Source organism: Cannabis sativa, chromosome 9 (assembly GCF_029168945.1).
Source record: "Cannabis sativa cultivar Pink pepper isolate KNU-18-1 chromosome 9, ASM2916894v1, whole genome shotgun sequence".
Taxonomy (NCBI): domain Eukaryota; kingdom Viridiplantae; phylum Streptophyta; class Magnoliopsida; order Rosales; family Cannabaceae; genus Cannabis; species Cannabis sativa.
Genome location: NC_083609.1, coordinates 38,173,704 through 38,200,839, shown reverse-complemented (window position 1 = coordinate 38,200,839; position 27,136 = coordinate 38,173,704). Strand labels below are relative to the sequence as shown.

Genomic DNA, 27,136 nt, shown 5'->3' with positions numbered 1-27,136 from the left:
TAAATAAATAATTTCGAAAAATAATTAATTAAATAAATAAAAAAAATTATTTTCGAAAATTAAAAAAAAAACGAAAAAATTTCGAAATTTAAAAAAAAATTAAAATTAAACCTACAATTTTGAAAAAATTAGGTTTCAACCAACCTAAATATCATTTCAAAATTTGCTAACTACTTTTAAAAATTAAATGTTATTTTATAAATAAAAAATTAAAAAAGATAAATAAATATCATTTTCAGATTTTAAATGTAATTTAAATAAATAAAATAACAAAATTTAAAAGTTAGTAAAAATATCTTACATCTATTTAAAATTACATGATTATAGTTATCTTATTTTAAATTTAAATAAGGTCAAATTATTTAAAAAAAAATTAATTTAAAAAATTTAAAATCTGACCTTAAATTTAAAAATAAGATAATATATAATCAAATTTAAAAATAAGATAGATAATTAAGCAAAAAAGATAGATATTTACTATTTTTAAAGTCAAATTACACTAATATCATGAATTAAATTTAAAAAATATTAATTAATTTAATTATGATAATTAGAATTGAATTAGGAATAGTAAATGTATAAATACAAAACTACACAAAAAATCGGAAGTTAATTCCATGAAAAAGCATGAATAAACGAAGAAAAATGAAAAAATTGCAAGCTGTACGCGCAAGGGGCTGCATGGGCGTGTAACCTTGGCGCAGGGGGCTGCTAGCAGCCTCTCCGCGCGCGCACGTGCCATGTTGCTCATCCCCGATTTTTTCGAAACTTCAAAAAATCATAACTAATTCAAATTAAATCGAAATTGAGTTTTGTAAATAAGTAACTTGCTTAATTTTTTCCATACTATCCAATAAAAATAATTCCAGAAACAGTTATTCAATTATTTTTCACGAAAATTCATAAACATCAATCAATCATCAAATAACACTCAATACAACATGATACCATCCAAAACATCAAACAATCGTTTTAAAGTCCAAATTTCTTGCAAGCAAATCAATTACCATGGCTCTGATACCAGTTGTTAGAAATTATTTTACCAGGATCTTAGATCTACTCACAAGTTTGTTGATTAACACCCTAAATATGAACTTTCTAAAACGATGAAATAAACACATATAAAGTTTAGTAAACCTTACATTGGGTGCAGCGGAATAATATGACTCCTTTCGTTCAGATATCTAGCCCTTGATTCCTTTCTGTAGCAGAGCATTATCAATATCTGAACCTGGATCTCTTTCTCTGATTCTTTAGTGCTGAAACTCCTTCTTGCTGAAAGTCTTTCTTCACGATCTTCCTCACTATGATTGAGGTATCACTTGTTGTGTGTGGGCACTCACTCATTCACTCAAGGAATTCAAAATATTGAAGAAGAAAAGAAGAGGGAAGTGGCAGCTAAAGATAGGGAGAGAGAGAGAGAGGCTCAGTTTTTTTTGAATCAGAAGTATATTTTTCCTGAAGCCTTCACTATCTATTTATAGCATTCCACTAGGGTTAGGTTTGAATTATTTGGCATTAAAATAATGAAAATATCAGAGGGAAAACCCTACAAAAGTGGTCGGCCCTATACATGTGGATTTGGGCCTCACTTTTTCCAATTTTGCAGTTTTATCTTTTCTGCATCTGATTTTCTCAAAAACGCCAATTTTCTAATTCAACCATTTAAATGCCAATTCTAACTATTTAATAACTATAAATAATTATTAAATAATATTGTCATTTATCATATTTATTAATTGAACCATACAAAGTATCATAATTAACAAATATGCCCCTAAAACTCTTTCTTTACAATTTTGCCCTTACTTAGTGAAAAATTCACAAATAGACATAGTCTAATTTGAGAATTATAATTAATTAATCAAAACCAATTATATGAGTCTTACAAGCAATATTATCTCAACTAGTGCGGGGACCATGGGTCTATATAACCGAGCTTCCAATAAGTAGATCAAGAATTTATCACCTAAATTCACTGACTTATTAATTCTTCGTTGAATCCACGCATAGAACTTAGAATTGCACTCTCAGTATATAGAATGCTCTATATGTTCCACCATATAGACACATCATTAGTTATCCATTGTTATAATCCTAATTTGATCAATGATCCTCTATATGAATGATCTACACTGTAAAGGGATTAGATTACCGTTACACCCTACAATGTATTTAATCCTTAAAACACTTAACCCCGTATAAATGATATTTCAGCTTATGTGAAATGAGATCTCCACCATTTATTTTCGTTTGGTCAAGCTCGAAGGAGATCATCCTTTACTTACTATTCGCCAGATAGAAGCTATAGATTCCATGTTTATGTTAGTGCTCCCACTCAATTGCACTACCGTGTTCCCAAAATGTACGTATCACCCTGACCTAAAAGTAGGCTTAACTAACAAATCAAAGAACACGAATAGCCTCTTGAGATTGAGCCTAATCATAACAGGATTAAGATCATTTGATCTAGGATCAACTAGGCGATATTGACTTGAATAGATATTACGGTAAGTTTAATAAAGCTAAGTCAAAGTTCAATATCGGTCCCTTCCGATGCATACTCCATGCATCCAACCTGAGCTTTACTTTAACCAATGCTCTGGAAAGAACATAGCATTTCTCCAAATGCAAGTAAACTCTGTTGTAGATTATCATATCAGTAAAACCCTATGTCTGATAAATCAAGGAAACTTTATTCACATAGTCATGTTTACTTTCCAATGTGTTGACAGCACAATAAACAGGATCAAGTATGTGAAAAGGGTTTCAGATGAATTTATATATTATGTACATATAATCATGAAATAAATCATATGAACCATGCAACATTAAATGTTATTTCTGATCTATATTAATAAGTAAATCTGATTATATTGAAATGAGTTTTATTTAGGGCATAAAACCCAACACTCTTAACTGTGAACTTCCTGTCAGCCACCTCCTTCCATATTAACATGTCATTATGATCGTGAGGAAGGCGCTTGATAGCTCCAATTCTTTCACCCAAAGTATCCCCAAACATCTCTTTAAGTAGCTCAATGTTCCAACTCCCATTGTCATTAGTCAAGTCTGCTACAGATTTGGGTTTGGATACCTCGGTTTCACATGGTTGAGGAGGTCCATAAAATCTCCGTAATCAAGCCATGGAATCCATGGTTGTGTCCAGACATCCACCGAGTTACCTCTCCCCACCAAAGTCAAACCCCCTTTGCGAATTAGATCTCTAGAATTCAATATTCCTTTCCAAAAGGCTGAATCACTACCTCTTGCTCTTGTACTCCAAAAGGACTCCTTTTTGCAATATTTTTCAGCGAGGCAAACAACCCAAGCTCTTTCGATTTTAGAAGCAAACTGCCAAGCCAGTTTGGCCAACAAAGCTTAATTCATATCCTTTAGCTTCCGGAAACCCCAAACCCCCAGTGGCCATAGGAGAACAAAGCCGATCCCACCCCACCAAGGCCAAAAAACGATCCTTTTTAGTATTCCCTGTCCACCAATATTTCTTTATCACTCTGTCAATTTCTCGACAACTAGAGACCGGAAGCTTGTTAGTAGACATCGCATACAAAGGAATCGAGAGGGCAACTGATTTTACCAAAGTAGTTCGCCCCGCGAAGGAAAGGAGTTTAGATTTCCATCCTTCAATCCTTTTCAAAACCTTATCTTTGAAATACAAGTATTCTTCTCTCTTCTTCCTCTTAAAAACAAAGGGATTCCCCAGATGCTTTTCTTGGCCATCACACTCCTTTACATTCAGAATGTTGAGGATGTCGTTTTTATGAGCACTTACCACATTCTCAGAGAAGAGAACACTTGATTTCACCAAACTACACTGCTGTCCCGACCACGACTCGTATTTATGTATACATTCCAGGATATTGGTCGCCATCCTCCCATTTGCTCGCGCAAACAAAATAGTATCATTAGCAAACATCAAGTGGCTAATTGCCGGGGCTGTTCTAGAGATTGATATTCCATGGATCTGACCTCTAATTTGTTGTCTAAGTATCAACTTTGATAGGACATCATGACATAAGAGGAACAAAAAAGGAGAGAGCGGATCACCTTGACGGAGACCCCGTTGAGGCTCGAACTTCTTTTGCGGAACCCCATTGATTGGAACCGAGTAAGACACCGTCCTAACACACTCCATGATCAACGCACAGACCCGAGTATCGAACCCTTTACCTTTGAGCACTTCGTGAAGGAAATTCCATTCAATTCTATCATAAGCCTTAAGCATATCAAGCTTAATAGCCATAAGGCCTCCCTTCCCTTTCTTTCTCTTGATGGTGTTAAAGGTATGGATTGGGGTTGGGTGTTTATGTTGTATTTAAATGGTATATTAGTCATTTACTTTATTAGTTAATAAAAAAATTAAAATAATTTATTAGAATGTTATTCAGTAAAAGTTATTTTGAAAGAAGGTTATTTAGCTTAATATTCCAAATAGGCTCCTCGAAGTTGAAAGAAGTTATGTAGCCTCATCCATCCACAGAGATACTCTGCTGCTACTCTGTACCACTGAACTCTACTAAAACCCCATTCTCAGTTCAATCCGAAGGAAAAAATGATAATCCAAACGGCATTCTCTGCTCCATCCCTTTGGTCCTCTTGCTCTGCCTACAGGTTCAATCTCAACCCTCTCCTCTTCTCCAAAACTCGTCGTCGCTCTCCTTGGCATTTCACCCGTCTCAGTTCCCGCCTCTTCGCTGGTATTTCTTTTTCTTCACTTTCAGTTCCACTTCCGTTAAGTTTTCCTAGAAATTTTCTCAAGAAAATTCAATCAGTTATCTTAAACTATACTGTCCCCATTCAGTTTTAATTTCTTGCATTTTCTATTTTAAATGAATTCTGCTTGGCTAATTGCAGTTGCTAGATGTTTCTTATCAAATTAGACATTTTTTTTTTGTGTTTCTAAGGAGTTTCAGAGAATAAGGTCGAAGTCGAACAATACTAAATTTTTTACTTTCCTCTGTATTCAAAAGTACAATGGAGAAACTGCTATAAGCTGTGAGATAAAACATTATTGTTTGGCTGCGTGATTGTTGAACTATTCTAAATACTTGGATTGGTAGGATCAAACTAATTCAAATGATATCTTTTTAGATTGGCTGCGTTTGTTTTTCTTTTTGAAAAGAATGGTAGTGTATATTAAAAAATTTCTTCCATTTTTCAACACCCAAGTTGAGCATTTGTTTCAACTTTAGCTCTTCAAATCTTCTTCTCTCCTTTTGAATATAACATTTATTTAGTAGGCAAGCTGAAATCAAATTCTGTTGTTTTTCCTTACTAAGTCATTCTATGTTCTATTTCAGTTGCTGCATCTGCAAATGGCACGTTTACTTCCCCAGAGATAGCAAAGTCATTCGACTTTACATCAGAGGAACGCATTTACAATTGGTATTTTGTCATGGACTTAGTCCTCGACTTATGTTGATTCTTGCATTGTTTGAATTTCTGGTTGGTGGTTTTTCTTTGCTTAGGTCTAGTTACAGCAAGTTTTATCTGTACTATCATGTGGGTTTTGGGAATCTCGTTACATATTACAGTAGAAAGAATCTTTTTCCTTCTCAAATTGTGGAAATGTCAGCATCAATAACAGTTTTTTTTTTTTGGTTTAATTTACGAAGGGTTTTAGGAGGTTGGAAGGATATAACGGGGGTTCATATCCTAGTCTAAACAATACATTTGCATAACAAAATCCAAAATGAACCATACAGATTTCATATTGATTCTTCCTTTCTTCTCTGTTGATCTGTAGCTGTGTGTTCCATGCAAAGTTTAATTGGAGTGAGCATAGCAGAATGCATTGTGGTGGATATGTGTGCTATGTCATTTAGTTCCATTAATATGAGTGGTTATCAAATTTCTGCCTGCATACTTTCTCTGTGATTTGGTCATATCAGCACATTGCATCAGTTTATGTTGTTTGTTTTTTCCTTCTTGAAATTGATTGGTTGATTTATTTATTTTTCAGGTGGGATTCTCAAGGATATTTTAAACCAAACTTTGACCGTGGTGGTGATCCATTTGTTATTTCAATGCCACCTCCCAATGTTACCGGTTCACTGCATATGGGGCATGCAATGTTTGTGACTCTTGAGGTTGGGAAAATAATTTCTCGCATCTATGTTTTGTTTGAATTCATTTCATCCTAAGGTTTATTATTACTTGAACAGTAGATTGTGTAACTTTTTAGACTCGCGGAAAAGTGGGCAGATGGTGAGGGATAAGACTCAAAATATACATAGTAAAAAAGTGCTTATATTCGATATTGATTACTTTTCTAGGATATTATGGTTAGATATAATCGAATGAAGGGAAGACCTACACTCTGGATTCCAGGGACTGATCATGCTGGTATTGCAACTCAGGTACTTTAGTGATTTTTGTTCTAAAAGATTTGTATTCAGCAAACTACTTATATTATTATTCTCAACAACTTCAATAAGTGACATATGGTTGAAGCCTCTTTATTTCAATTGCATGACTTTAACTCAATTAAGTCTACATGTGGTGTAAATTTTGATAGTTTTATGGTTACACTTACATGATGTAAAAGAATTTGATAGTGTCTATTTATTCTCCTTTGGTTAAAGGATGCTTTTTTTTTTTTTTTTAATTATAGATTTTATTGCTTGTGCACTTATCACTTGTATCACTGTTTCCGTTATTAGTACAATTTTTGTTTCCTATGTATGATATTTTACATTTTGATTTCTTCCAGCTTGTTGTGGAAAGAATGCTTGCATCTGAAGGAATAAAAAGAGTCGAAATGAGTCGAGATGACTTCACGAAGAGAGTTTGGGAGTGGAAAGAGAAGTAAATGCTCCTATTGAACCTCAATTTTGTTTTCTTCCATCTTTTCTGCTATGTTTGTTTCTCAGACCTGCTTGATTAGTCTGCAAGCTCGATATTTTTTTGTTGGTATTTCCCATCTAAGGAGGATATTTAATTAAGTCCACAAAAGCTTGTGCAACCTTTATATGCCAGTTTTGAGGATATCCCACAGATTATGCATTTTTTCTTTTCCTATTCAATTTTTATTATAGCTTCTAATGACGTTGATAAAAAAGAACTACACAACAATGAACATAACCAAGTGTGAGACTAGTGCATGTGTCTTTGGTGTCTAGGGAGTCATGTGTGAATTTAAGACAGTTTAGGTTGCTGCCATGTAAAGCAAGCACTATTGCCTTGTTAGAAATGCCTACTTGTCATTAGATATGGCTCACATAATTTTGTGTTCCCTGAATTATACTAGATGGGTGCGTGAACCCATGCTTTTTCTTTTTTATTCTCTTTTTCTCTCAACTTTTATAAATGTTAGAAGGCTTTTTAAATTGCGTGTATGTTCAGGTATGGTGGGACAATCACAAATCAAATTAAAAGACTTGGTGCTTCTTGTGATTGGAGTAGAGAGCACTTTACCCTTGATGAGCAGCTAAGTGGTAAGATATTTTTCTATGCACTTGAACTGTAGAAGTAATAGTCTATGTATATATGATGTATCAGATAATCAAGAAAGCTGTATTAGGTGCTTTAAATGTTAGGCATCAACATTTATTTTCTTTTTCTTTTTTCTTAACAATGTTTCCCCGTTGTACGAATATTTAAAAATAATTACTTCAAAGAAAGAAAGAAATTAACAGAATCTACCTAGAGCTACAATCACATTGCTGGAGAATCCACATAGCTTGTGTAGCCATTGCACTGTACTTTATATATACTTGTAAATAATACCTTTTTTTTGCCTTCTTGCAGGAGCTGTAATTGAGGCATTTGTCAGGCTTCATGATAAAGGTCTAATTTATCAAGGTATACTTCCAAGCTCTGTTAAGAACTGTTTATTTCATTGTTGCCTAATCCTTAGTGGTTTTGCAGTGCCTGGATGTCATTGATTTAACCTTCTTATACACTTTTTGCTAGAAACAGAATACTAAATGAAGTAAAGGTTGTCACAACTGTATTCTTATGATTATTTTGCTCCAGATTATTGCCATAGAAGTCACTGTGTTTACCTATCTAGCAAATGTTTTACACTTTATGAAAAAGAGTGATGGTTCTTTTTGAGTACTGGAATGTTTTCAATCTTAATATGGTAATGGAAGAGGACAAGTTTGATTGTATACAAATTAGTTGCATGAATTTTTGGTTAAAAGAATTTTAGACTACCTTCCTTATAATCATTAGGAAATACCTAAAGGAAAAAAGATCTATGATATAATGCTCCTTAAATTTTTTACAATTCGCTATGATATTTAAAGTTTTGTTTCTTAGCACCCAAACCTCACTCTCCCCCCTAAAAAAAATCTGTTCGCAAACTTTTGTTGATGACCGAGTTACAACAATTTTAGAACCTTAAACATAGAAATTTTCCCTTAACTTCTATGCAATTTCAGTTTATTTTTGAAGCAACTTTATCACCTTGGAACTTTTGGATTTACCTTAGTCCTTACTGGGATGACTCAAATTTGGGCCAATTTGGCAAGGAGTCCAGTGCTCACCTAGGTTCTTTAATGGTAAAAGAAGAGACGGTTGATGCCTGGTGAAGCAATCTTGTAAATGTATATATTTTTATCACAGGAACATACATGGTGAACTGGTCTCCAAGTCTACAGACTGCTGTTTCAGACTTGGTGAGTTTTTCAAGTTTTGAATAGATAAAATCACTCTTCTCTTAATTCTTCAGATTTAAATAGTAATTTTTACACTAGCCCTTACGACATGCAACCAGGAAGTAGAATATCATGAAGAAAAAGGTATTCTCTATTATATGAAGTATCGGGTGGCTGGAGGTTCAAGGTAGTCACCAGTACTTATAAGATAATTATTTCTCATTTACTTTTTGCATTAAAAGGTGATATCATGAAGAAACTTAGAATCATTATAGGTATTTTCTTTTTTCCGCACTAGTCAGAAGAAAACAGACAGATTATATAGAGCTCATAGTGGCGTGAACACTTTCTAAAATAAGTACAAACAATCCCTAAAATCAGGGGATATAAACAAAATTACAACTCATGAAATATTGGATACAACCAATTTAAAAGTCTTATAAGATTATACCTAAAATGAAACATCAATTAAATTCCTGAAAGTGAAAGTAGGAATTAGAAATTTGAATTCCACAATAATAACTTGATTTCTTTTGGAAACATGCAATTGAAAGCTTATTCATAACGAGCCGACAGTTGCATCATGAAGATGGTCTATAATATTTGTACAAGTTTCTTGTTTGTTTCAGAAAAAAAAAGTTTACGAAGATGAGGAAAGCAACCATTATGTTACTGTGAAAAAACAAAAATCATTTGCTTGTTTCTTTTAGATTGGATCATTATAAGTATTTTGCTGCTTAAGCTTAGCTTTGTGCCAAGATTTCAAACGAAAAGAAAAGGATCTTTATCTGAATACTGTCATTAACTTTTTTTTTTTTGGAAATTTTTCTTATGCTAATTGAATGCGTTATTATATGTGCATTTAACATGCGTTTCTCTCTTTTGATCTTTTAAATCGCCATACCATTTGGGAGACTGAAAAAAATAGTATACTATCAATATTTTTAATTATTATCAATGAGGATAATATAAGACCTCTTATTATTTGATTCTAAATTTAATTTGTATTTTTTGCTAGTCAAGTGTGATTGCCATACGAATGCCTTCCAATGATTTCCTCGTCTTTTGTAATAAAATGATAGATACACTAAATTGAACATCTTTTTGTATGTCTTCGTCTTCTGATATGGTTTACCTGGGTTTCAAGTGTGATAGATACACTAAATTGAACATCTTTTTGTATGTCTTCGTCTTCTGATATGAATGCCTTACAAATATTTGTATTTTTTGCTAGTCAAGTGTGATTGCCATATGAATGCCTTCCAATGATTTCCTCGTCTTTTGTAATAAAATGATAGATACACTAAATTGAACATCTTTTTGTATGTCTTCGTCTTCTGATATGGTTTACCTGGGTTTCAATCATTTGCATACTGATTGATAGTATGGTACGTTTCATACTAAAAATCTTAAGTGTATAAAACAAATATTTGTACACATTTTCAATTAGTTGTACATTGCACGTGCTTAGTGTAAAGGCTTTACATGTGTTCCAGTTATATTAATATTAGTTAATATTAAACTCTCTTTAGTAGTGATTACCTGACAATAGCAACAACACGGCCAGAGACTTTATTTGGTGATGTAGCTGTTGCAGTGCATCCTAAGGTAGGGTACCTTTGTGACTCATTGAGCTAGTTCTTGACTCTCTTGGTTGGGATATCAATTAATTTGGTTTGTCACCTTGGACTGGTGAAAATTGGTTTTTCCTTTTTTCTAATTTCATTATGCAGGATGGTCGATATTCAAAGTACATTGGTAAAATGGCTATTGTACCGATGACATATGGTCGACATGTTCCTATAATTGCTGACATGGTAAACCTTCCCTATGCTCCTTTTACAATGAAGCATCTAATCCATACTAGTGTTGTTTCTTAAGAGATGAAAAAGAATTCATCCCATGGATCCCTTAGATTATTTTTCTTTTATCTCTTCTCCCTTCCCCTTAATCACTCTTGGAAAATTGACTTATGTCACCCAATTATACATTTGTTTGTTTATTTTATTTTGAAGCTTGATTGAATTTGCGATTACTTTACTGATTATTGCTGTGTGGCAGCTTGTTGATAAAGATTTTGGGACTGGTGTGTTGAAGATAAGCCCTGGACATGATCACAATGATTATAATATTGCTAAAAAGCTTGGTTTGCCCATACTTAATGTGATGAACAAGGACGGAACACTTAACAATGTTGCGGGACTGTACTGGTATGTTTTTTTTGTTTACTGGGTTTGTTATGCCTTACAACACCTTTATGTTCTGTTGTCTTTATTTTTGGAATGATATGTCTTGTCTGATATCATTAGTGGGCTTGATCGGTTCGAGGCTCGGAAGAAGCTGTGGTCAGATCTGGAAGAAACAGGTCTAGCTGTGAAAAAGGAGCCACATACTTTACGAGTACCCAGATCCCAACGTGGTGGAGAAGTGAGTTTGTTTTAGTTACCAGAGGATTCATTTGGATCCTAGGCTGGATATTGTTTGATGAAATACATCAGCCATTTGGAATCTTCGTATTGCTCTTATTAACATTGTATTCTGTATTTTTTGTGCTTTTATTTTAGGTAATTGAGCCACTTGTAAGCAGGCAATGGTTTGTTACCATGGAGCCCTTAGCAGATAATGCCCTTCAAGCTGTAGAAAAAGGAGATATAAAAATCATTCCTGAAAGATTTGAGAAGGTTTGTGAAATCATGTATTTTGCTGTGACTAAGTCTTGCATATATATACCAAAATGGAATGGTAGGAGGAAAAATAGAAAGAAAGCAGTATACAAGAGAAAGAGACATTGAATTTAGACAAAGCATAACCAAAGAGGGAGATATCGATATTATAAATTTATCAAAATATTGGAGATATTTTCCATATCGACAGAAATTTAAGAAAACTCATAGAACAGATTTTTGTCTAGAAATACAAAAATTAATGTTGAAACTTTTAGAGAACCGATAAATTTGAATAATTATGACAATACATACAAATTTTTTGAAAAATATTATTTTACTAATAATTATCAAAACAAAGCTAAAATCTAAAATAAATTCTAAAAAAAAATCGCCAATTACTGCATAACTAGAGTAGTAATTATGAAAACTATTATAACATCATCCTGATTCCTTTATCATATAAATATAATAATATTTGACACTCATACCTAATTAGAAAATATTAATACCGAAATAAACTTCTAGGTGGTTCAAAACTATTTTTATGTATAAGAAAAGCTTCTGAATATTGAACCCTTGCAGAGTTCACATGAGATGTACTTCTTTTTTTTTTTTTTAAATGTGTAAGAATATTATCCAGATTTTATGGCTTTTTAAGCCACTTTTCCATTGAAATATACATTTATGGATTTTTTATTGATATTTCCTAGAAAAATCGGCAATAATACTATGGATGAAGATGAAAGACTAAAATGATGTTGAACCCCTCAAATTTCCTTTTCTTTTTCTGATATTTCCACTGCTATTATCAATAGTATTCAATTGATACTGGTAATACAATTAAACCAGAGAACAAGAGATTAGGATTAAAATGAATATTCGGTTTTGGTTTCCATTGTAGACAGATAGTTAGATAAAGATTCATAAATTTGAGTAAGGAAATTAAAATTAAACTCAATATCTTGCTGATATTGTTTATATTCTGAACTAAAGAGTATTCCAGTTGTAATAATCCATAATTTTCCTATGATTTCTAACTTTTGCCTTCGAGCTGAGTGGTAGATATCAAACATTTTCAGCAAGTCACGTATCTTTTCAAACACCAGTTGCCAGTTCTTTTGTAAGAATACCAGAAACTTGTTTGGCGGATCTCGAATGTTTAAGTAAGAAAATGTCAATGTCTATAGAAATATTAAAATACATTTTCAAAACCTTAACTTCTCTATTTTACATTGCACAATACATTCTCATTTTTTATTCTATATCATTTAAATATCATATTTTTTTAATCTTTGTTATTCACTTCAAATATAAAATAATAATTAGGGAGAAGAAAATAGGAGAGAATATTATTGAAATAATGTTGAAGGATGAATAGTAATCTCTAATTATTGAGAAGGCTAGAGCATGAGCTAAAACAAATATAGAGTGGAGCATCCATTGGAGTATATTTTCTCTTACCCATTTTCTCTATAGTTTGAAGCTATTTCTGTTTTACATTATCCATTATGAATGCTTTAGCTTAGGATATGAACATACATAGTTAAATAGGTGGAAGTGGAACAATAACTATAACACCTCACCCATTTATTCCTGTTTCACTTGAAGGTGGTTCATATTTTTTAATTATTATTGGTATTTTCAATTTTTCAAAGAATTCTTTCATTTTACATGCTCTCTGAAACCTTCTATGATTCACAGATTTATAATCACTGGCTATTAAATATTAAGGATTGGTGCATAAGTAGGCAATTGTGGTGGGGACACCGCATACCAGTTTGGTATATTGAGGGAAAAGACAATGAAGAAGAATATATAGTTGCTAGAAATGCTGATGAAGCTCTTAAGAAAGCACAAGAGAAATATGGGAAGGCTGTAAAGATTTATCAAGATCCAGATGTACTAGACACATGGTTTTCAAGGTTGGATTAGAAACCAGCAACTTGACTCTTTGCTTTTGGATAAACTGTTTTTTTAGAATTGCATAGATTCAAAAAGCTGAGTTCATCTACACCAAAATATGGTACAAATGTATTAGTAATATGGATATAGACTCGAAATTTTATGGTATAGTTAAGCAACTTTAACGGGCTTCTTTTTGTTGCCAAAGAAAAAAATAATGGTATATTACATTTAACAGGATCTCCTATCTACATGATCATTTAAATATTTTGAAATATATGATCATTACAAAAGTTTCCTTTATGATCATTCATTTATCAACTTAATCAAGAAACAGCCATTCCATGGAAAATATGTGGGCCTCTAAATGAAGAAAGAGAATGAAGTCAAGAAGTCCATGGAAAGGAAGAGCATCCCTCATCCCATAACATGGTCAAATTTAAGGTAGGGAATGGAAAGAAGATTAGATTCGGGAAGATGTTTGGATAGATGATATCAGGCTGAGGTCTTTAGTAACAAACTGGAATCTACATTTCAGAAGTAATTCAGATGATGGGAAAGCTCCTATCTTGATTGGGTTTCCAGTTTCTGATTATGAGAAGGATCAGGCAGAAGTTGTATGGAAAAGTCATCTTCCTTCAAAAGTTAGTTTTTGGGTGGCTCCTTGATGTGGGAAGACTAAATGAACACGATAATTTCAAGAAAAATATCTCCAGGGTAGTGTGCTTGCTGTAGAGCAAATGTCCTAACTATAAAGATTGCGACCTTTTTCATCTTCTCGTGCATGTGGAGCTTTGTTGGTTTTATTCATGTTTGTAATAAATGCAATATTTAATATTGACGTTACACATTTTTTTCGGTTTTGTCTTCAGTGCATTATGGCCCTTCAGTACTCTTGGTTGGCCAGATGTGTCATCAGAAGATTTTAAGCAGCTTTATCCTACAACAGTGCTTGAAACTGGGTATGTAGTCCCTTTCTAGCCTTCTGTTTTCGTTTCAGTTAAATGGCTTCATTTCAGTAATGATGTTTCCAGGGGTGAGCCTTTATTTTGACTTAGGATCAATGTTAATTTTGCAATTTGCAAAGAATTGTCTTAAAATTTAATGGCCAAAAAATGATTGTGACTAGGACACGGTAAACAAATTTACTTACCACTAAAATCATCCACAAAAGGGCAACATGAGTTACCTGCCATTAGTTCATATTCAGTTTGTCTAGGTGTTTCTGCGTCATCTGCATGCTTGAAATCATCTAACTTGAGAGGTTCTTCTCTCTTTTTCTTTCCCCCGTCACTGTGAAATCATCTAATATGTGAGATTCTTCTCTCCTAATTTAGTTTGCTTGTTTGCAATACTGTATAAATGTACTGCTTGTTCCTGTGTAGACATGACATATTGTTCTTTTGGGTTGCGAGGATGATCATGATGGGAATCGAGTTCACTGGAAGAGTTCCATTTTCGTATGTTTACCTACACGGTCTTATTCGAGATTCACAAGTGAGTTAAACTGAATAATGCATTTTAAATGTTGATTTTTTTTTTTTTTATTTTTTTTTTTTTATGATTTTAGTCCATTTAATTCTATCTGTCTTGGAGTTTTCACTCTCTTTCATTATTTTTATTTAATTGTTTAGAGGGGATTTAATTCTCCCTTCAAAAGTTCCAACTATTCTGACATTTTGTTTTATTCATTTCACTGAATTCCTCAGATAAACGCTCTATAAATTAGTCTAGTAAAATTTAGTCTGGAGTAAAACATTATAACTATTTTCTATTTGATGGGGAGATGAACTAATTGCTGTCGATCACAAATGTTATCCCTCCTTTATGGTTCCATACTTTTTTTTTTTTTTTCAAATTATTCTTCTATGTTTATCCTTTTAACTGTTCTAGATTTTGATGCATGACTGTGTAAGTGCTGTACCATATTATTCAGGGGAGAAAAATGTCTAAAACATTGGGAAATGTAATAGATCCGTTAGATACGATAAAGGAATTTGGCACAGATGCTTTACGATTCACACTTGCTTTGGGAACTGCTGGTCAGGTTTGTTTTCCTGTTAATTTTGTTAAGTACCAATGCTACAAGTCAGAATTTGTAATGGAGGAAACGTATATGAGTGCCCATTTACGTGTGGGTAGATCTTCAATTTGTACTAGCATTTATTTCAAATCACTGTCAGTTAATCCAGTTTCCTTTTTCCAGGACCTCAATTTATCCACTGAGAGGTTAACCTCCAACAAGGCATTCACAAACAAATTATGGAATGCTGGAAAATTCATATTACAGAATTTGCCTAGTCAAGATGAAACATCTGTTTGGGAAAATATACATTCTTTCCAGGTTTAATCTCTCTCTGTTCTAGGTTTTTTGTTTTGTTTTTTTTTTTAAAAAAATAGGGTTAGGTCTGCTTAAACATGGAGTTGCTGTTTGGGTCAATGTATTTTTGTCCTTGAGAATAAACTGAGTGAGTTTTGCATGCATGTGCCTACTTGCCAACATTCCAAATTCCCTTGACAGGCGTTCAACAAATTAATGGGCAAATCTGCTACATTCTATTACCTTAAAGAGGAATATAGACATTTTCCATTTTATTTAATTTTCTCTGGTAGAAAGAAACTTGGTTTGATTGTGGTTACTGTCTAGTTTCAATTTTTATTTCTTTTTGGATCTCTTGAGCGTACCTATCACTTTATAATTTTCATGATAGTAGTCATTAATATTTTTTTTTTTTAAATTAATATACTTTCTAATGTTACATCTAACCTGTATTTTCTTACTCAAAAAATATATGCTTCTAGTTTGACAAAGAGGAGTCTCTTTGTGTGCTACCTTTGTCGGAATGTTGGGTGGTAAGCCATTTGTATCCCTATATCTTCTGTACCACAATCTTATCAACTGCTATCAAATTATTAATTAATTGTACTTCATTCTCCAGATATCAAAACTTCACTTGCTTGTTGATGCCGTCACTGTAAGCTATGACAAGTTTTTCTTTGGAGATGTCGGAAGAGAGACATATGATTTCTTTTGGAGCGATTTTGCTGATTGGTATGTACTTTTTGTATAAATAGATTTTCATTATATTATGTGTGCATGTGTTTGGCATGACTAGAATGTACCTCTAAAGTATCGGCTGCATAAATTTTTTTTGAAAAAGAGAAAGAGGCCAAAGTCAAAACTTGACCCCTCCCCCGACATATATAGAAAGCCTCACTTGTGGCGGAGGAATACCATGGTTACAAAGTTCTATCACAAACATATAAGACATTTAAACGAATCATGTACTGTTATACCACATTACACAACAGTCTCCAGTCGCTACTCAAATCTAAGAACGAAAACTGCTCAAAACTTTTAGTTTTGTAGACCCAAACAGCTGTCCAAAATCTAACTTTTTCCCACAAGTCTTCAACTGAGGCTTCAATCCCTTCAAAAATTCTGTTATTTCTTTCGAGCCAAATAACCCACATAATTGCTAGAACAGCTGTCCTCCATAGGTATGATCTACCCTTTCTACCCCCCACCTTGCTCACCATCATTAATGAAACTGATTGGGGAAATACCCATTGTATTCCAAAGTCATTCAGGAGCTTTATCCAAAGTTTTTGAGCAAGACAACACCCCAAGAACAAGTGAGCCACTTCTTCACTACTTTTCTTACAACAAACACACCACCCCGGGGACAAGCAAATAAAAGGTCGCCTCTTTTGCATCATAGAATGCACATTGATTTTTCCTAATGCGACCAACCATCCAAAAACTTTCACTTTAAAGGGACACCTACTTTTCCATACAGTCTTTGTCCAAAACATATCACCAAAATCCTGATCTGAAGTAAACCAGTTGAAAGCTGACTTACAAGAGAAAATTCCACTAGGATCTGGTTTCCATACTCTAATATCCTCTGATATGTTGAGCAGCCTAATATGTTCCAGTAATTGCAGTAATACAATAAGATTAGGCATTTCTCTCTCCATCAAATTCCTTCTAAACTTAAAGTTCCAACTTGCAACACAGTTTCCTACCTCTCCTTCAATGGCAACAAGATCTCTTATAGTCGAGTTTTTCGCTTTTGATAACACTGCCAGATCCGGAAACCGACTCTTTAGTGTTGTATCTCCAATCCATATATCTTCCCAAAACCGAATAGTTGTGCCATTACCCACTTTGAACTTTACCAACTCCAAAAATTCTCCATAAAGTTCTGAAATATCTTTCCAAGGACCTCTTGGGGAGAGCCTATAACCAGATTTAGTATCCCAACAATTTTCTGCTCTCCCATACCGGCTTTTGATTACTTTATGCCAAAGTGAATTTGATTCTAACGGAAATCGCCACAGCCACTTCATAAGGAACCCTTTATTTCTCATGTCTAACCTTCCAATCGCAAGACCTCCCTCATGCTTAGGTCTACACACCTCCTCCCACGCCACCAAATGATCCCCACCCATTGAATCTCCTCCTTCCCAAAGAAAATCTCTCATCATTTTTTCTAACGAGAGTAAAACCACTTTTGGAGCTTTAAAGAGGGAGAGATAATAAATGGGAAGAGACGAAAGAACTGATTGAATCAAGGTAAGTCTACCACCCCTAGATAAAAATGAAGATTTCCATCCATCAAGCCTTTTAGCACATTTTTCCAAAATCGGTGCCCAAAACAACTTTTTCCTGGGCGAGCCACCTAAAGGCATTCCAAGATATGACATAGGCCAATTCCCTACTTCACATCCAACCTGATTAGCACACAGGGCCACCACCCTTTCTTGCATAGCGATCCCCAACACTTGGCTTTTACTCATATTTACTTTTAATCCAGAAATAGCACAAAAAGCCTCTACAATTCTTACTAGTGTATGGAGTGATGCCTCATCATCTGCAAAAAGAAGTGTATCGTCCGCAAATTGCAAATGACTTACTTGAATCTTGTCCTTGCCCACTAAAAATCCCGAGAATTTTCTTGAAATTACAGCTTGGTCAATCATCCTTCCAAGGACATCTACCACTAATGTAAAGAGAAAAGGTGATAGTGGGTCACCTTGTCTAAGGCCACGAGATCCTTTGAATTTTCCCCTTGTTCTTCCATTCACAAATAAGGAAAACGATGTTGACGAGATACATCCCCTAATCCACTTCCTCCAAGTTTCCCCAAACCCCTTCCTTGACATAACCATATCTAAGAAATCCCATTCCACTCGATCGTAAGCTTTCTCGAAGTCAATCTTGAGTACCAACCCACTCTTTCCGCGACACCGGTAATCTTCCACTGCCTCATTAGCCACTAAAACAGAGTCCAAAATTTGCCGCCCTTCTACAAATGCCGATTGTGTTACCGAAATCGTTTCCCCCATTATACCTCGAAGCCTAGCGGACAAAACTTTAGCTATGATCTTGTACACACTTGTTGTAAGACTGATAGGCCTGAAGTCTTTTACCAAACAACTATTAAGTTTTTTTGGTATAAGACAAATGAAAGTCTCATTAACACTTCCCTCAATTCTGCCCTCTCTTTCAAACGCCTTGAAAACTTCCAACAGCTCATTCTTGATAAGTTCCCAATTTGACTGAAAAAAAGCCAAACTAAATCCATCCGGCCCAGGTGCTTTGTTACCTTCACAACTAAAAATGGCTTCTTTTATTTCATCTTCTTCAAAGGGTCTTTCTAGATCTGTAGCTAATGATTCTGATAACTGTTTCCATTCAATACCTTCAACTCCCCAACCCGGTCTCCTCTCGGATGTATATAATTTGGAGAAGAATTCTACTAGTTCAGTTACTATTTCATCCTCCTTATCAATTATCGACCCATCCATTCTTTCAATTCTTGAGATAGTATTCCTTGCCTTCCTTGCATTTAATAAATTATGGAACATTCTTGTGTTTGCATCCCCTTCTTTTGCCCATTTACATTTCGATTTCAGCCATAAACTCCTTTCTTCTTCAACTATGTATTGTTGCCACTCCCTTTTAAGCTTTCTCCTCTCCTCTGCAAGAGATTGATTCCACACAATACTCCCCTCTTTTTTATCCAGCTCCACTATTCTCCTTTCTACAACATTCTTGGCCATCTTGTTATTTCCATAAACCCCTTTACTCCATTCCTTTATATTTTTTTGCACTTTCTTCATCTTGCACATAAATTTCGTTCCTGGCCAGCCGTCAACACTAGCATTTCTCCACCAACCTTCAAGTAACTTAGGAAAAGATTTGTGTTCCAGTATCGGCTGCATAAATTCACTGCTGAATAAAATCAAATCACAAGATTTAGGCCTTTACTAAGATATGTGTCAAAAGAATGAGGATATCCAAAGAAGCATAGTATTGTCTTTAGTTTACTTTTAGAGTTTGTCGAAGTTCAAATGATCAAATTTCTTATCCAAAAGAGGTAGCTCAAATGGTCAAACTATGATTTGTTCCCTCAAAGTTTGATGTTTAAGTCCCTCATGGATACTTGCGTAGAAATTCTGTAGTATCCTGGTCCCCAAATATTATTGGCTTAGACGGGAGCAGGGATACATATATGAAGGGTCTGATATATCTTTGTTTCTGGCTGATTATCCATCAAATGTCGGAAAATTATTAGTGTAAAATCAACATTGTGGAAGTTTTGGATCAAAGCTGTTAATGGTCCATCACTGAATATATGGTTCCAAAGATCAGTTGTGTTGTTTTATATATGAAATAATTAAATAAAATCAAGTGTATTACAAGGCATATGTTCAAAAATCTTGGGAGCACTCTGATTATTTTGGTGCTACTGTTAATTTTTTGTCTTAATAAATGATGAATATATTGATAGGTAATATATGTACTAATACAAATAACGTATTTATGTATAATAACATAATATTCAATTCTCCATAAAAACATTATGGTGGTGGAGATGGTGATGTGACTTATGTCTTTTATTGAATTTGTAGTTTCCATAAATTGATCTTTTTCTGACTTCTAGGTATATTGAGGCCAGTAAAGCTCGTCTTTACAACAATAGTGGTGATTCCGCAGCTTGTGTAACACAGGCAGTTCTATTATACGTTTTTCAGAACATACTTAAAATATTACATCCTTTCATGCCATTTGTGACTGAGGAGCTCTGGCAGGTAAATCGTTTTCCATTTTCTAGCTAACATTTAAATTTAAACTTAAATTATTTTAACTGGCCAAATATCTTTCACAATTAGATCAATGAATGATAGATTTCATTAATGATTGGTTTTTGGAAGTTCCTTTTCTGGGGACAAACATCTAGCTGCTGTGAAGAATAGCTATGATTCAAGTGATTAACTTTCTACCCATACGGATTCTCATTAACTCATTGATTGTTGAAGTTCAACAATTGGCTACATTTTGTTAATTCTTGATGTCTTTCAAATTTCTATGTACAGGCACTCCCCAACAGAAAAGAAGCACTCATGGTGTCTTCTTGGCCACAGGTTTCACTTCCTAGGGATAGCAACTCGATTAAAAAGTTTGAAAATCTACAAGCACTGGTGAGTATCAACATCTTCACTGGCACCCTGCCCTTTGGTTTGATTTTTTCGTTTACTTGTGTTGCATCCGGAGGTCACCACTATAAATTTTGCTTCTCTTATAAATCTCAGACTAGATCTATTCGCAATGCTCGAGCAGAATATTCTGTTGAGCCAGCAAAGCGTATATCAGCATCCATAGTTGCAAATGAAGAAGTCCTCCAATATACATCCGTAAGAACAGTGTCATTTATATTCTGAATTCTGACTGGTTAGCACCTTTAGTATACCTTAGTCATGCTTATGATGTCACTGCCAGACCATTCACCTGTCAGACAAGAAATCGATGATAAAAAGAATAGAGAATGGATGATAAAGTTTCACGACATTCTATTCAACACCTTTTCTGTTATTATAATTATCTCTACCTTAGTCTCCATCAAACCAGTTCTCTTCTATGGAAAACTAATTGTCTGACAATTTTCTTATTTTTTGATGCAGCAAGAAAAGGTGGTTCTAGCTCTTCTATCCCGGCTAGATTTACAGAACGTCCATTTTACAAATTCTCCTCCAGGTGTGTCTTCCATAAATAACACCTTGTCATTTGACTATAAGTTGTGACTTTGCAGTCTATGAATAATATTTATATATATAGGAAGAGACATTATTTTTGTCCCTACCAAGTATTCTATTTTTCGCACCTAGAGAAAATATATCCTAATTTTTTTTATATGACGGTACACAATATTTTTTTTTGTAAGGTACGGTACACAATAATTATAATAGAGCATCATGCACATTTTCGAGAAATTTTGAATAATTTACGACATCAAAAATAAAATTTAAAATAGTTAGTTACACACGTATAAAATAAAACAGGCATGCGTGTAGCTGACTATTTGAATTTTATTTTTGGCACCTTAAATTATCTAGAAATTTTAAAAAACGTATATGACATCTACTACAAGTATAGTGTATTCCGTCATATAAAAAAAATAGTTTATAATTCTCTATATACCAAAAACAAAAAATACTCTTAAGTTAGGGGAAAAAGTGATGCCCCTACCTAAAATTTTTCATATAATATATATATTTAAAATAATATTTGGTATCTTGGTCATTTGATTCCTGAATCAGGTTAATTGTCATTAATTTTGCCACTATGGTTTGGAAGTAGCAAATTCAAAGATCAAATAGTCCAAACTTAAATAGTCAAGGGACCATATCATCACAACTTAATTATCAAAGATCTAAATATGCCAAAATTGATAAGTTAGAGCCTGAGTTGTAGAGCATATATAGTTAGGGACCAAATGTTCTAATTACCCGAATTTTGGTTCAGGAGAACAAGGTTCAATAATTTAATTTTAATAACAAAGATGACCCATTTGTTGGTGAATTCAAAATCTTCAGGGAATGCGGAACAATCAGTCCACCTAGTAGCTGGTGAAGGGCTAGAAGCATATCTCCCACTGGCTGATATGGTTGATGTAACCGCTGAGGTTGATCGCCTTACTAAGCGTCTTTCCAAGATGCAAGCAGAATACGAGGGATATGCTACCCGCCTCAGTTCTCCAAAAGTATGACCTACTTATATTCAAGCATGCCTCATTCTGATGTAAAAAATTTACTTGTGCAGTAACATTTTTACGATCTTTCAGCAAAATGTGTTTTACAAGAAAATAATTTTTGGATCAAGAAAATTTGAGAAAGTTCTTTTCATGTTTTACAAACATTTTTTTTTTAATTTTTGAAGGTTGCTGTACCAATGCTTTTTGTATGATCTAAAAAAACAGGTGGATCTAGGTGCAATACCATTTCACTGAGATGTTGAATGTTTACACATTTTCTTTTCCAGTTCATATTCCGGATTGGGTTAATCCCTCTAGTAGTCGGATGAACTGGGTTGTGCCTGTTCCGATTCATAATGACAAAAGAACCGGGCAGCAGTGTTCGGCTGTAAAGAACTAATAATGTTTATTTATTATTTTAAGTTTAATGTATGGATTAGTGTCCCCTTTCCTTCTCACCCTGCAAATTGATCTATTTTTTTTTCTCATGCTTATATTATCAATATAATACCCTGCAAATTGATCTATTCTAAACTGCCATCTTAATCTTCCAACATCTTCCATTTATTTATGCAGTTTGTGGAGAAAGCTCCTGAAGATATCGTCAGCAGTGTTCGGGAAAAAGCAGCTGAAGTAGAAGAGAAGATTAACCTCACCAAAAACCGTCTATCTTTCCTCAAATCAACTGTTCTTGTTTCAGAATAGACTCTACGTGCACTTACAATATTTCTGATACTAACATCACTTGGTGTCTTTCTTTTGCTCGGTAAATCTCATTCCGAGATCAGTTGCCGCCCATCTTTCAAAAATTTAACTTCAACTACGTGGCATTTGCTTCTTTGGCACTACGGAGGACTTGTAACTAACTCAACATGCCTGGCAGCGACTGTTGAGATGATTGCCGTCGACTGGCAGGTGATACGTTCGTTATTTGTTCTAGTACCAAATATTCCTCTCGTTACATTGAATGGATGCTCATGTAGGTGTAGCTCTCCACTTCAACAATTCTCTTGATAATTATACTTTTTTTTTTTTGCTACTTTGCCTACGATTCCCACTCTTGACCGTTGATAAACCGACATTTTTGGAGATTAGCCTCTTCTGTCGTACACTATTTATTGTACAAAGTCGGTATACGCAAGTCTTTTATCCAACTTTTGTTGTTTGTTAGCCATATACGTGCCAAGTGTTTGTTGAAATATAGTATATTGGCACAATAGGAAAATGGAAAATCATCCTATGTGCCACAACTATATTAGCTATAGTTTAATAAATCTCGATCAAGCTTACCAAGTAAATTTATTCTTTATACTTCATTATATTTTGTTATTTAGTTTGTTTAAACTTAAATTTAATAAATTTTATTGGGCATATATTGAAAAGATTTTGTACTCTTAAGATACATTTAGTTGGGAGAAATAAAAATATAAGAATAGGGATGATAATGAAAATAAGAGTAAAAATGAAATGGAATAAAATTAAATATGGATATAGAAATTGATAAAGAAAAGTTATTAAATATTTTTTATCTGTTATGAAATATTATTTATGGATGTTCAAATCACTAAATTAATTATTACCATTAATGCTTGATTGTATTTTCCTTTATTACATATTGATTTAGTTTCCCATTTATTTAGTCAATACTTTTGTATAAATAGGGGTTCACCCCATTCGAATAAACAACTAAGAAATTCTCATTCAGTTTCTCTTTCTCTCTTCATCTTCTTCTTCTTCTTTTCTTCATACCTATTTTATATTATTGTATAACACGTTATCAGCACGAGTCTCTGTCCAAGCTTCGAGCATGAGTCTCCGCCCACCCCAATGTAAGTATTTTGTTAAAGTTCTTGAATTGTTTCAAAGTCACGATACACTAAATATATATTTATATATATATATATTCATCTGACTGAAACAATTTCAAGAATCTTTTGTTTTTGTTTTTCTTTTTATCTATATATCTATATATTATATATGTATGTATATGTTTTTATATATTTTTAAGGATTTCATATATATATATTATGTTCTTATTATTCATAATATTTACAATATATGTGTGCTTATGATATGAGAGAAAATCTATATAAATTATACATATATCAAGAAGATTATGTATCCTCGATAAAATATTGCATATATCTTGAAGATTATGCATCCTCAATAAAAATATTGCATATATCCTAAAGATTATGCATCCTCAATAAAATATTGCATTTATCCTGAAGATTATGCATCCTCAATAAAATATTGCATTTATCTTGAAGATTATGCATCCTTAATAAAATCTTGCATATATCCTAAAGATTATGCAAACATAATATTCATCATATAGTTGACGGATATATAATGAAAGAGATGAATACATATTCATGTATATGTTCTTGTATTCTTTGATAACAATGAAAAGTAATCTAATATCGATATAGATTTTGATAAATATTTCATGAAGTAAATGTTTTATATTTGTCAAGAAAAAAAAAATATTTTTTTTGAGACATTCACTGTTATTATAAATTGAAGTCATTTACAACAACAGAGAAAATAGGATAGGGAATCTCTCCTATCCAACACATGTCATCATCCAACCCTAAAGCAAATTTAGCTAACCCATGAGCTGCTTGATTAGCAGTTCTTTTAATATGGGAAACTAAAACATCAGGGAAAAAGGACAAGAGACACTGAACATCAAATATAATATCTGAAAAACATTATAAATCAGCAAAAGAAGAATTAATTGCAGTTGAAACTCTCAATGCATCGGTTTCAATATGTGTGATAGAGAGCTGTAACTGAGACGCCCAATCGAGAGCATGGAAAAGTACTTTCGCTTCCATTTCATCTGAGCGAAAAGTTCCTTGCACATTTTTTGAAAGTGCAGCTAAAACCATACCATTATGGTCCCGAAGTATGGCCCCTATGCCCAGAATTTTCTGATCTATATTCGTAGCTGCATCAACATTCAATTTAAACTCATTAAATCTAGGCACAGACCAAGGAACCTGCTCCTTTTGTCGACTACAGGATGCTGCACGATCTGTAGAAGGTGAGGTTGTAGCTGTACTGGTGCTTTGATTTTTTGCTCTGTTATAATCCTGGTGGAAACCGGTTGCATAAGCAACAATTGAAGAACTGACCCGTGCCTGACCACCATGGAAGATCTTGTTGCGATCTGTCCAGATACCCCACATAATACAAACCAACAATTCAAAATCCTCCTTGGAATAAATGGAAGATAAAAGCTGGAGATAATCACCATTCTGCATTGTTTTGGCTGATTGGAAGTCAATGAAAAACTTTGATTCTTGCCAAATTCTTCTAGCATGCTTACAAGCAAATAGTGCATGCCCAACTAATTCCCATTTAGAAGTACATAGAGAACAAGCTGCTGAATCAATTATTTTCCGCTTGTGGAGTGCAGCAGCAGTAGGAATTATGTTGTGGTAAACCTTCCAAGCAAAAATTCTTATTTTTGGTGGTAAGTTCAAGTTCCAGAAGAATTTCCACCAAGCAAGATTTGGATCTGAGGCAGAACATGTATCTTGTTCCTCCAAAGATGAGGCTAAATGGAACCCAAATTTAACATTGTAGGAACCCGATGTTGAATGATGTCAAATAAGTCGATCATGAGAGGCAAAAAAACTCAAAGGTATTGTCAAAATCCTATCAACATCAATCGGTTGGAAGAAGCTGTGTAATAATTCAAGATTCCATACCCTTTCTTCAGTAATGAGGCTTGAAACCGACATGTTGGGTGGACCATGATAGCTCACCGGCTTAAAATTCGTATGGCTTGGAATCCAAGGATCCGTATCAGAAGCTATGCGATGACCATCACCAACCTTGAATCTCATACCCTTTACCAAGAGTTCTCTTCCCCAACAAATGCTTTGCCATGTATATGAAGGAGAGTGACCAATATTAGCATCCAGAAAAGAGGTGGTTGAGAAATATCTATGCTTTAACTAGTGGCTGAGTAGAGAATCCGGCATGTTGAAAATTCTCCAAGCTTGTTTGGCCAAAAGTGCTTGGTTAAAATGAACAAACGATCTGAATCCCATGCCCCCTTCGTGCTTAGATTTGCATAGAGAATTCTACCTTTTCCAATGAATTTTGGTGCCATTTTGGTTGGCGCCCCACCAAAAATTAGCCATCATACTCTCCAATTGATTGCAAAAATTTTTTGTGAGTTTAACACAACTCATGGCATAAGTCGGAATGGATTGTACCACCGCTTTAAGCAAGACCTCTTTCCCCCCAGCTAAGAATATTTGCTCATTCCAAGCATGAAGAAGCTTCCATACTTTTTCCTTGATATGACTAAACAACTCTTGTTTATCTCTTCCAGAATAAGATAGAAGACCCAAGTATCGTTCATGACATTCAGTGATGGGCATATGAAGTGTTTGAGCAAAAAAGTTTTGAGCAGCCATTGTAGTGTTGGGAGAGAAAGACATTACTGATTTGTTGTTGTTCAAAACTTGACCCGAGGCCCTATGATATGTGTCTAGAGTTCTTTGGATAGCAACAGCCGATTGATCATTTGCTCGACAGAACAACAAACTATCGTCAGCAAAGAGGAGATGTGATACAGCAGGGGAGTTTCTTGTTAAGCGTAATCCATCCAAATTCCCTACAGCCTCTTCATAGCGCAAAAGCCTAGAGAGTCCTTCAGAGGATATGAGAAACAAATATGGAGATAGAGGATCGCCCTGGCGCAAAGGTTGAACGTGTCCTACTACTTCTCCATTGAGTGAAAAAGAGAAGGTGCTTGTAGTAATGCAATTCATGATAAAAGTAACCCATTGAGAAGCAAAACCCATTTTCAACATCACAGCTTCCAGATACTTCCATTCCACCTTATCAAAAGCTTTACTCATGTCCAATTTGAGAGCAGCAA

At 34.0% G+C, this 27,136-nt stretch overlaps 1 protein-coding gene across 2 annotated transcripts; it reads left to right on the top strand.

Annotated features, from left to right (window-relative positions):
• Positions 1-4,299: 4,299 nt before the first annotated feature.
• Positions 4,300-23,549, top strand: LOC115702062 (valine--tRNA ligase, chloroplastic/mitochondrial 2). 2 transcript variants are annotated; one of them, XM_030629510.2, is made up of 27 exons: positions 4,300-4,718; positions 5,322-5,406; positions 5,984-6,110; positions 6,297-6,380; positions 6,734-6,828; positions 7,366-7,457; positions 7,771-7,824; positions 8,593-8,645; positions 8,744-8,811; positions 10,157-10,232; positions 10,358-10,441; positions 10,686-10,834; positions 10,934-11,051; positions 11,189-11,305; positions 12,992-13,212; positions 14,065-14,154; positions 14,578-14,689; positions 15,129-15,239; positions 15,399-15,536; positions 15,995-16,045; positions 16,132-16,244; positions 20,146-20,293; positions 20,579-20,683; positions 20,795-20,896; positions 21,164-21,236; positions 22,076-22,242; positions 22,810-23,549. In XM_030629510.2, exons 1-27 carry the CDS (start codon positions 4,574-4,576, stop codon positions 22,936-22,938), a joined length of 2,907 nt encoding a protein of 968 aa, XP_030485370.2. In that variant the 5' UTR covers positions 4,300-4,573; the 3' UTR covers positions 22,939-23,549. The 2 variants fall into 2 exon arrangements, with proteins under 2 accessions (XP_030485370.2, XP_030485371.2); XM_030629511.2 differs by having other exon boundaries at positions 4,454-4,718; positions 10,160-10,232.
• The last annotated feature ends 3,587 nt before the right edge of the window (positions 23,550-27,136 follow it).